General features: G+C 40.4%; 1 protein-coding gene across 1 annotated transcript; it reads left to right on the top strand.

Moving 5' to 3' along the window:
• Nucleotides 1–445: 445 nt before the first annotated feature.
• Nucleotides 446–10,806, top strand: LOC117271271 (very long chain fatty acid elongase 4-like). The gene is made up of 7 exons (XM_033649423.2): nucleotides 446–745; nucleotides 2,418–2,509; nucleotides 3,815–4,002; nucleotides 5,504–5,584; nucleotides 7,410–7,581; nucleotides 7,747–7,874; nucleotides 9,431–10,806. Exons 2-7 carry the CDS (start codon nucleotides 2,443–2,445, stop codon nucleotides 9,710–9,712), a joined length of 918 nt encoding a protein of 305 aa, XP_033505314.1. The 5' UTR covers nucleotides 446–745; nucleotides 2,418–2,442; the 3' UTR covers nucleotides 9,713–10,806.
• The last annotated feature ends 1,524 nt before the right edge of the window (nucleotides 10,807–12,330 follow it).

The following is a 12,330-nucleotide window of genomic DNA, read 5'->3' as shown; positions in this document are numbered from 1 at the left end:
AGAGTCTCCCTTCAAAGAAACCTCATCTCTGGTCGCTGGTGTGTGTCAAAGAGGGCAGGTGAAATGAAGATCCAATTATGGCTTGACGGCACCATCTAGTGGGATAACCCGGGCATTGACGCCATGTTGTCAGCTGCTATCTGCAGAGCCAAATACATGGATTTAGACAAGAGATTTTAAGATGTGGAAATATTAGCTTTGTTTAAATACACAAAAAAGAACATGGTGGAGGTTTATTAGGATGATTTATGTAGTTTAGACGGCTAGAAGTTATTCTGTGGGTTAATATGTGTGTTAATTGGTCATTTAGCTGTATAATAATGGGAAAACACCGAGGAAGAACAGAGGGAAATAATCGTCTTGTCACACAGAGCTGCCAACGGCTGCCGCGCGCGCACACACACACACACGAGACGCGAAGGGTGAATTCCCGCATGCGCAATACCGTCTGGCTTCTCTGTGTGTAGGAGACTGCAAGAAGATGATGCGGCTGAGCGGCCGGCACGGACTGAATGCATAATTGGCCTATCTTAGTCATAGATTTTAACTTGCCTTGTCTAGTTTCTTGCCAAATTGCTGTTTAATGTCGAACTGTAGCCGGAGCGGCGTAGAAACTGAGTAGCAGTAACGGCAGCAGAAGAAGAAGAAGGAGACGAAGAACAAGAAGAGGAGCGCAGCCGTAACTGAGAGGAGTTGGGCATCAAATTGCACCGGATGTCATTACACGCTTTTAAATATCGAGGACGTGAGTAACGGTTTTTAACGTTGTCGTAATTTGAGCATGCTAATGCTATTCGTGTATTAATATTTTTAAAAACCGGCTAACTCCCAGTTTTAGTGTCATTTTGGGGCTTAATTAAGAAGCCTTAATGGAGACGAGCCCAGCCCTTTGTTCATGTTAAAGCTAATTGATAATGTGGGTGACAAGAAAATACTTTTCTTAACATTTTTATAGTTTACAGTAACGCTAGCTAACATTATTGTCGTCTTAATTCGCCGTTAGCACCCACCCACCTGTTAAGCCTGGGCAAAAGGCACATTTGAATAGCATTTAAATTACCGCTAACATCCCTACGATTAAACAAAACGATTTAATTGACTGTCTGTAAGCTACAGCTTTTAAAACACACATTTATTAAATGTATTATTATTTCAGAATTACAATACGAGTGTCATTGTAACAGTGTGGAAGCTTTATCCCCATATTTTTCTATTTTTATTGACCAGTAAACCTTTTTTTTTTAGTGTGTCATAGGACATGTAGGCAGATAACCATCAAACTGGCTTGTGGGTCGTTGGGCATTTGTACTTTAGGCCTACATCTAAGCTCGTTGATCAATTGAATTTAAGCCTCTTGAGCGGTCCGAGCGAAACCTGCTGACACATGCGCCCCTGTCTTTTTGTGTGCGCACAAACCCGGTTAACCCTCCTCTATCTGATTTCCCTCCGCCGGCCACTGCAACTAAACCAAACCCTAGGTTGGGTATGTTGTTTTATGAAGTCCTGCAAAAAAAAAAAAAAAAAAGTAGTCCATGCTGCAGATTATATGGTGGGTGCTCACACCCATGTGCAATATTGCTCCAAATACTCAGCACTTTTCTTGTCAGCGTGGAGTGGACGCTCACTGGTGCACATTAATTATTGAAAGGGCAGCTGATCTGACGCATCGGATTAATTATAGATTAATATGGAGACACCTGCTCTCAGCTCTCAGGTGGATAAGAAGTGTTTGTTATGTAATGCTGCTTAATTACAGACAATAAGGTGCACATATCTCCCTTGATGAATAGGTACCACTATTACTACGTTAAAGGAGGTTAATAGAGGAATTGAGTCTATCTATCCATCCATATCTATCGTTCTATCTATCTGAAGTGTCAGATACAGAGACATAACTAATTATCCATTTCCTCCAATCATCTCAAACTGTTGTGACCGGCCAGCAATCATAAGAATCAATGCAAAGTGCATTAGCATCTTGCCATGGCTAATGTTACAATATTGTTTGAAACGACGGAAAGAGAAGAGAGGCCTAGTGCCATCTTTTGGGATGTTTGCAGCAATGCTGAGTGTAATGGATTTCATCCATTCATTTATAATGAGCCGAATAAGTCCATTGTGTACTGTATAATATGACACAGCATAATACAGATCCCTGTGCAAAAGGCTCTTATACTTGGGGATGTCAGTTTGATATGATGCTGGCAAGTGTTCTCTTTGGCCTGATGAACATGTGCACATCGTCAGTTGGAAGTTAATTATGGCAGAGATGTGTCTCAGTGGTTCCGTAGCGTAGCTCCTCATGCTACTAGTTAGACTGATAGGATACGTATGGTTTGTGATTTAATTATGGTGGCTCCTCTCACCAATGTCTGCTCCCTTACCTCTCTGTCTCTCCTTTTCTCTCCCTGCCACAGTATAATCAGGACCAAAGGCAGAGCCATGGAGGTTGTAACACATCTTGTGAATGACACTGTAGAATTTTACAAATGGGGCCTTACTATAGCAGGTAAGATCTTTACATCACTTAAGAGCAGCATGTGCCAATTCAGATATGTGACTGTCGACTGTTATTGTCATGCAAATTATCAGGTAAAATGGTATGGGTTATGATAAGATTATAGTCATCAGCGTACCTGTAGAGATAGGGCACAGAAAAGTGCCCAATTTAGGATGTTATCTTTCCGAAAGTGTGAGCATACTTGTCATAAACATAGATGGTTTTCATGCCACTTCTTTTTGGTTTGATTTACAGAAGACCCTTTCCACAAAAAGAAAAATATATCTTACTGAAAAGCTTTAGAAGTGTTGTTTTTTTTTTTTTTTGGCATTTTTGCCTCAATTTAAAAGATAAAAAGGTTGATAACAGGGGGGGGAGAGAAAGGGGTATAACACGCATGTGATATGCGCTGTAACCAAAATGTTCCATACTACTCATTTTAAACAATCCTTATTTCTCATCAGCCGAAAATTACATATTTAACTTAATTATTGTTTTAGTAAAATATTATATGCATTAAATGATTTGCCTTAAAAGACTTTGTATTTTTTTTAAAGATACTGATTTTTGGCTTTTTTCCCCTTTTCCGTACTTTTAATTTTTGTATTTCATTTGTTGTACAATTGAATTTATTTTATTTTTTTTATATTTTTTATTTCTTTCGACAGCATTTTACAAAGCAACAATATAAAATCTGTTAGGCAAAGTAATTTCTCCTGCTGTCTCAATTGAATTTATTTTAAAGTTATTTTTATACTATTGAATATATTTTCAACAACTTTTATCATAAATTTCTGAAGTGCGCATACTGCGTAATGCACGTATTGAATATAATGGAATTTACGAACAACAACAACAAAAAAAAGCATGTACAAGTTTGCGATAGCATAACTACATGATTAAATCTGGTAGGTCAAAGTTAAACCAGGAAGCAGCCACAGGTAGCCTGGGCATAAATTTAAATACAATTAAATACATAGTTTAGTAATGTGGTTAAACAGGAAACAAAAAGGCTGTTAAGTAAATTAGAATATTGTATAGACACAAAAGAGCAAAAAAAAATGTATAAAGTATGTTAATAAAGCTGGATTTTACCTGAACTTTTCCTTCAAGTGATTATTACAAAACTATAATGTAGTAATCTAACTCAGTGCAAACCTGATACACTTGTGTCACACCAATCAAGTGTCATGTGGTTGTTACAGTGTGTGTGCATGTTCTATAACTGTGTGGGAGTTAACTGTACAAATTAACCTTAATACAGCAGGCATGACATGTGTTTGAACTTTTGAAATGAACCTTTTTTTCCTCCAGACAAGAGGGTGGAGAACTGGCCAATGATGTCATCTCCAGTCCCCACTCTGGCCATCAGCTGCCTGTACCTGTTCTTCCTGTGGGCGGGGCCTAGATACATGCAGGACCGCCAGCCCTATACACTCAGGAAGACCCTCATAGTCTACAACTTCAGCATGGTGGTTCTCAACTTCTACATCGCCAAAGAGGTGAGGACATGGAGATTACTTCGTGTACCACAGTACACATGACTTATAGTGTTGTTTTTTGTTTTTGTTGCCATGGCAACTACATAATAAGATCCTAATATGTTTCCCTTTACAAGTGTTAACAAATCTTTTTCCCTCAGGCTATATCAAAGAAACACTGTGACAGTCAAGTTTGGCTTTACGCTCAGATTTTAATATTATAATCATCATATTATTAGTATTTGAATATTTCCAAAATAGAGTTTGTTTCTTTAAAAAAACAAAAAGTGCCGGGGGAGGTTTAAGATAAGCCCTAAATATCCTCAAATCCTAAGACACACCTGCATACAGCAAACGTTGAAAGGTTGAAAATGGCCATTTAATATATATACTGATAATTAGTATTAATGTTTGGTTTAAGATTATAAACTGTCCCCTTGCCTCCTGTCATTTTGCAAAAGTGGCCCCTGGGCAACGGAAGCTGAGTATCCCTGCAGAACGCGATTTATTTTTAGATAACGTCAAGTTTATTTTTCACTGGCCTGATCAGAAAACTGCATGAGTTGTCGGGCCTTGATTTCCTGTTTCTCCCTGCTGCCTGCTGAACAGTGACTCTCATTTGTTCTTTGGAGACTATGAAATTAGCATAATAAAATGACAAAAATTGCCCAAAATAACCAACTGGCGATACACAGATATTCGTCCAATTGCCCTGTCGTATCGCTGGCTGATTATGCATGTTTCATTTTGCTGGTTGCTCACTCAGAATGCACAGAAAGGCAAGAAAAGACAATAAGGATGGTGCAGAGCAAATTACAGCAGTGTGTGTCACTATTAATACTGCCCACTGTGACAAACCTACTATGTAATGTAAAGGGAGAGGACAGATACTCTCAGTTGAACCACTTTAATTTGAAATTGAAGTGGTTGAACAGGCGTTCTCTCTTTGATAATGGATTAATTGGTTTGAGTCATTATAAAAAAAAGCTTCTTTAATGTGAATGTTCTCTGGCTTCTTAGTCCTCTATGATAATAAACCGAATATCTTTGGACAAAACGAGACATTTAAGGACGTCATCTTGGACTTTGGGAAACACTGATCCACATTTTCAACATTTTCTGACATTGTATAGACAACTAAACAACTAACTGATTAAAGAAGAAAGATGAAAATAAACATTAGTTGCAGCCCTACTCTACATATTTTCTTTTTCAGCTAATAATGTGTCTGGTGATACATCTACTCTAATGAAAAATAAGATGCAGCACCTCCTGCAATATTACAGAATACAGATTCTACTGTAGCAATGATTTCCAATCCCTGATGTCTACTGGCGCTCAGTTGTTTATGCTCTTATATAAAACTCAAAACTTATTGGTAAATTATTGGTATCCTTCTGAGAAAACAAATGCGCGAACAGAGATTATAGCAGTAGTTGTTGCATTCTTCAAAATATTAGGAAATGTCAGCCATTGCTCTCTCAGCCTCTCTCTGACTTTGTGGTTCCTTTCTTCCCATCAGCTCCTACTGGGCTCTAGAGCAGCCGGGTACAGCTACCTCTGTCAGCCTGTCAACTACTCCAATGATGTCAATGAAGTCAGGGTGAGCTCCCTCCAACACACACATCACCTCAGCACACACCTCTGAACACAAACTTAACTTGAGAAACCTTTGACCTCGAGGAGATCTGTGCATTTAGTTTTGCTGGGGGTTAAAGGAGGATATCAACAGATATATCTGTAGTGATTTCAGGACAAACAGGGCGTGGCCTGCGCTCAGATAGGCGGGGGTAATTGGTCTCACCACTGTAACACTCCACCCCAACCTCCACCCTCTGGCCTCGCTCTATCACGGTGGCATGATGCCACAGCACCTCGGCTCAGAGAGCAGCCATGTGTACTATGTGCATGTGTTTAGCAGGCTGGTAGGAGTGAGTCGCCTGGTAGTTCACTGCGGTTGTTGAGCCACATTAAGCAAAACCATAGGGAGCAAACAATGCTCAGATCAAAGGGGACTGTGAACTGTGTTCGCAACAAGTTGACAAGCAAGATTACCCATCAGTCATTGCTCCATGCCTGCTTTTAAGCTAAACTTTATGCTAGCCAAACCAATATTGAAGTTACAGCTCTGTGTAACTTCAATATTACGACGAACATTTTTATTTATATTTCTGTAGCGCAACATTTCACAATAGCAGCAACAGGTATGTGAGGTGTTTATGTTACCAGGGTAAGGTATGGAGGAAGTGATGTGTGCGTAGATAACATTGTAGGGTGTTCTAAATGGAGGAAGTTTGTGGTGGGAAGCTCCCAAAACCAACATTCCCTGAACAGGAAGTAGGGAGTATTTTTTATGTACACTGTGGGGCGGAGGGCAGCCTAAGATAGAAGAGCACAAAGAGTGATGTGTGACATGTTGCTGTGGGACAATAGGACATCTAATCGCGACTACATCTGCAATATATATACATTTATTCACATTCTTCCTGAGACCCGAACTTTTGTTTGGTATGCATTTTCAATTTCTCCTAGCAATTTGGGATCAGTGGGACTCGATAAGAATTAAAAACTAAACATTTACAGTGTCTTAGCTTGTTACTGTTGCTAAAATTGGTCAAATTTGTTGCCATATCGAACTACAAACATCAATAATCATAAATAAACAAGTTTCAACCATAAAATGTGATCAGGTTTTGGACCTTGTCCACTTTTGTGTCAGGATCGGCTGGAGACTGACTTGGCAGAGATGGCCGCCATCTTGTTTTTACATGGATTAGTGTATTGTGCTCTTACTACCACTAGATGGCACAAAGAAGTGTCCACGAACGAGGACAACAGGTCCGTGTTCGGTAGAATCAAGTATAAGGTCAAGTAAACCCAAAATGCGATGTCCTCATATGAGGACACAGGGTCTCAGGAGGATACAGTTACACGTAATATATGATATGTAAGTGTTTTGTTATGTATATTATGATGCTACTTCATGCTGTCATCCTACAGTATGATATTATTTTACCTCAGGCTAGGCGATACGGAGAAAATCAAATATCACAAAATCTTTAACTGAATGTCTTCATATGAATATTGCGACAATATTGTAGAGTTGCCTTTTGGGGCACTCACAAAAAATTAAAGCATTAAACTTAAATTTTAGCATTTTGTTCCTTTTTTATACCTTGTTCACATATTTATTCTTAAAAACTGTTCTCTGCAGTGGTGATTATTCGTAGTATGTTACTCAACTGCCCTACATGAATGGAGTCAGGTTGGGGCTGTAAAAGGCTGATTAACCAGGGCCTTCAGTGACACTAATGAGTGCTGCACACTGTATCTGCAGTCTTAAGCTGTTATCTGTCAATGTTGTTATCGCAAACAGATCCACCGGAGCGAGCTGCAGTAATTCACTCCACCTTATTTCATGTCTTCAGATAGCATCTGCTCTCTGGTGGTACTATATCTCCAAAGGAGTGGAATTCTTGGACACAGTGTTTTTCATCCTGAGGAAGAAGTTCAACCAGGTCAGCTTCCTCCACGTCTACCATCACTGCACCATGTTCATTCTCTGGTGGATCGGCATCAAATGGGTCCCCGGTGGACAGTGTGAGTAAAAGGATCTTGAGTAACTACATCCAGATGTCGAAATTATCAACTGATCTTGTCTTTTTTGCCACTTAAGAAGCGACTTTCACTTGCACACTAGCCAATTATAAATAACACAACCACCATGCCATCTGATACAGATTTAACCCTTCTATCTTTCCACAGCATTTTTTGGTGCAACCATCAACTCTTCCATCCATGTCCTCATGTACGGTTACTATGGCCTGGCAGCTCTGGGACCTCAGATGCAGAAGTACCTCTGGTGGAAGAAATACCTCACCATTATTCAGATGGTGGGTATTACTTATTTTTGCATGTGTCCTTTGAGTTGTAAAAAATTGCAGATGTGTATTGAGTGCTCCAGAAATGAGGTAACATCTATGCACTTCTGGTACCCTCGTCTTGAAGTTAATGGGTTGTTTAAATGGGTTTTTGGTTCAATGCCTGAAATAAAGCCTGTCGAGGTTTTCACGTTTTGTTTTATGGCATAAAATATGTCCCCACTCATAATATTTGAAGCTTTTATGTATCTAAAAAAACTGCTAACAAGTGGCTAAATGAGACTTTAGAACGTCACCATGCCGAACACAATTTTATGGCCTTGTTGTTGTGGTGGTGACGTTGAAGTCAACTTCTGGGTTAATGTTACCTTCTACCACTCATACGGCTGCCACGCCACAGCCCAAAGCACGTCACTTTGACAAAGAAAACATAATTGTGCCAACAAGGGCTGGGTATTGTTTAAAAAATTACAATAGCAGTACCTTTGAAGTGATACCAATACCAATAGAGCACTTCATTGGGTTCCAATAATTTGAATGGGTTGGTGTGTAGTATGGCTATGCTTTCAAACATTTTGGTGGTATCTCAGCACGCTGAACTGTCTGCTCCATCAAATACGCCGCGCTCAACTTAACCACACCACAGACTTTGTAGTTTATAGCTGCTGCTGCAGGAGTGTGAGTTCCACACTGGGGACCATTGTGAGAGTCTGCCTGGCCACACACACAGTGACAGAGCCAACTGTTGGCATCACACAGCTAACATTACCTGATGGTTATTAACAACAGAGTCGAGCCACTGGATGTGTTGAGATCATTCAAGACCTCAGTGCTGGATATTAGTCACCACTGCTGTGTTAGCTAATGCTAACTGGCAGATGTTGAATTGACTGTTTGCCTGGAGGAGAGCAGCTCTGGAGAAGGCAGCAACAGAAAGTTTGCTAATATCCATCGGGGAGACTGGACGGTCTATGATCAGATCTGTGGTGCAAAAAGGGTTCTATGCAAGTAGCACTTCACTGGAGATGTTTTGATACTATTTAGTATGGGTCATTTCGATGGATACCTCTAAAGTCATCGAATACCGATATCCAGCCCTAGCGCAGTTGTTCATAACATTGCAGTTAGGTCATTGAAGAAACTAGAAATAGACAAAAGAGATTATATCTGTAGATTTTTTTTGGTTCAGAGCAAAATATATCGATTCAGAAACAGTAACAATATGTGGCAAGTTAGTGCCCCATGTATGCCGTTAGGTACGTAACTTAATGTTATGTACGTAATTTAAAGTTATGTAGTGTAGGTTTAAGAAAAGAAACACGGTGAGGATGCACCTTCATGTGACTCAAGTTTACTTGGTATCAAACGGTTTTGACCACGGATCTTTAGGAGTAAGGACACATTCCCAACTTGTCAAATACAGACGCTTTGGGTTGGCTGGTAGTCGGGCCGAACCACTAAACCAAAGCATTGGTATTTGACGACTTGGGCATGAGACTCAACAATCAACTATCTTTTGCATACTGCACCTTTAACCCTTTCATCATGACATTTTGTATGTTCAACAGATCCAGTTCCACGTGACCATCGGCCACGCCGGCCACTCCCTCTACACAGGCTGTCCATTCCCCGCCTGGATGCAGTGGGCTTTGATTGGCTACGCCGTCACCTTCATCATCCTCTTCGCCAACTTCTACTACCACGCTTACCGACGCAAACCCTCTTCCACGCATAAGGGAGGCAAGCCCGTCGCAAACGGCACATCTACGGTAACTAACGGTCATAGCAAAGTGGAGGAGGTGGAGGATAACGGGAAGAGGCAGAAGAAAGGACGAGCGAAAAGGGAGTAAAGAAGGAAGAGGGGGCCCGCGTGGCGATTAAAGGAAAGAGGACAGTTGTTTTAAGGGCCAGAGAAGCAGGGAGGGTAGGAAGGGATAAACAGAAACCAGACCGGCTTCACCATCCCTGCAAATAACGTAGACGGATGTGATTTGTGACCAACTCGGGAAGGTGAAAGGGTAGAAGTGTGTGTGTTGTGTCTGTACGGGGGTTTGAGAGGAAGAGAGGGGTGTTGGTTGTCTCCATTACAGTTTTTTTTTTAAATATCAAGAAAAGCAAGATACTGATCACGTAGGCTCCGCGCTCTGCTGTCCAACTGTGTTTTGGACCGTAACAGGACCAAAATATTAAAGGACCTACACACTGCTCAGCATCCTCTAACTTATCAACCAAAATTCACCTCCAACTTTTGTACTCTGGATTCCAGTATTGTTTTAACTGAAAGCTTAAATAGTCTTTAATATGCTAATTTATTTTATAGTGCTCTGAAAGAGTTTTAATGACTTTAACTATTACCAACAAAACACATAAAGATGTTTATACCAAAGGTTTTCGGGGGGCTAATTATTTTTGTTTACGAACACTTAGAGCAAAAGTAGCGGACGGAGAAATCACAATACGACGTTCTCACAACTGCCATCAACCAATCATCGACCAATCCAACATGTCATGGACTTTCTCTGCTGTCTGATAAACTGATATAACTGTGCTGCATTTACAGATGACTATTTTCTTTGTGTTCATTGTGAATTAAAAACCTGGTTTAAAACACTTTGGGGGAGGGCGACTGTAGTTTCTTTTAGTATTTATGCAAATTTGTGGGTATCTTTGTTAATAATGTTTTTTTTTGTGGGTCCTCACAATTTATTCCTTTTTTGCTGTGTGACGTAGCCGAGGTGCAAGAATAAGAGATTTGAAATTCAGCTCAATATTGTCTCACTGCCATGTAGGACTGAAGGGAAACTCCTCCTGACAAGAGCTTTTTTTTTTTTTTTTTTTTTTTTTGTAAAGAAAACAAACGGCTATTTCATTGTCTTAATAAGAAAGCGGACACAGCTTCTGGCTGCACATATAACTGAAATAAAGACAATGTCAGCACCCCATAGATCATGTTTGTGTGTCTTTGTCAAGTCAAAATCAGCTACTTTAACACCACAGTAACTCAACATATAGGATCACGTTATACCCCATTAGGAGCCTAATCTGGAGCCAAAGCCTTCCCAGCCCCGATCTTCCCATTTCCTCTCCCTCGTCGTTCCTCTGCTCCCTTCATCCCTCTTCCATCCCGGGATCTGCGGCATGGAAAGGTCTCTTCTAGGTGTGTGTGTGAGAGGCAGAGGTAGGCTGTGTCTTTGGCCTGTCCAGACAGATCTGCCCTAATCTTTGGGGGTAAATTGGCTTTAGCTTCAAAAGAGCTTATTTCCACGTCACTCCATGAGTTACCCAGGAAAGCAGGTCACTGGAAGAGAAGCCTTTGCTAATCTGCCACCAGGTCCCTACTGCAACTCTCAAACTGTATGGATTAGTTAACATTTAGCTGTTATATAGTGTTGATTTTTTCATGCAAATGACTTAACAATACTTTAAAGTGATAATGGTTAGAGCAAAAAAGAGCCCTAAACATTAGCAAGATTTTATCTATTAAATTTTGTGTGGCATCTGTGCTGTGAATTTAACATCCTGGTTCATCTCAGGACTTTACCTCTGCCTCCCATCCACATAAATTTCACACACTCCGCATCCACTTTGTCATTAGAAACACTATATCCTATCGCTCTTTCACCACATTGTGGATTTACTAATGGCATCTATTAAATTATTCATGCACCATCTTTTTTTCCTGTCGTCCAAAAGTCTCAGATCACACCCATTGTGTTACTTTTCCCCACATCCTCCTCCCTCCAGCCTACGGTGCAGTACATGTAATGCACTACTTTGCAGCGGTCCACTTTATCACGCTGCAGCACCACCTGTCTCTTTGCACCCACTGGCACCAGTGTGGAGGTGGAGGTGGAGGTGGAAAGGAGGTCCCAGGGTGTAGATGTGAATGATAGACCTGATGAGATGAGTGAGAGGAGGAGTATTTGTCCTCCATGGGGACACAGAGGGATCTAAGCCAGGGACTAAGAGGATTGCAGAAGGGCCAAGGCTTTTCTATCAAAGGCATTTAGCTCAGGTCACTATAACCCGCATCCCTGCTGCTGCAGGAACGTGCAGACATATACCTGTATGCTCACATATACTATGGAGCCCATAGAACTGTGTGCCACATAACTAGCAGAGGGCTACAACATTTACACTTTGATACAGAAGTCAATACATCCCTATATACGTATATACAATTAAAGTCATAATATATAGAATGACAGTTTGAAAATATGGAATGAAACTTGAATATATGAAATTAAATTTGAATACCTTGGCATCTTGGTTCACTGCATTTGGTCTTTCAGGATATAAACAGAGAACAAATTCCTTCATCTGTAGAATACGGTAACCAGTATTATTTTGGCCATACACGCATTCGCCGGGATGTTTATTAATTGTCGTTAGATTTCATTTAATATTCTCAAGCTTCTTCCATATATTCTGACTGTCATTCTGTACATTCAAATTTTCATTCCATATA

This window comes from Epinephelus lanceolatus, chromosome 13 (genome assembly GCF_041903045.1).
Source record: "Epinephelus lanceolatus isolate andai-2023 chromosome 13, ASM4190304v1, whole genome shotgun sequence".
Taxonomy (NCBI): domain Eukaryota; kingdom Metazoa; phylum Chordata; class Actinopteri; order Perciformes; family Serranidae; genus Epinephelus; species Epinephelus lanceolatus.
This window is presented reverse-complemented; position numbering and strand designations above follow the sequence as displayed.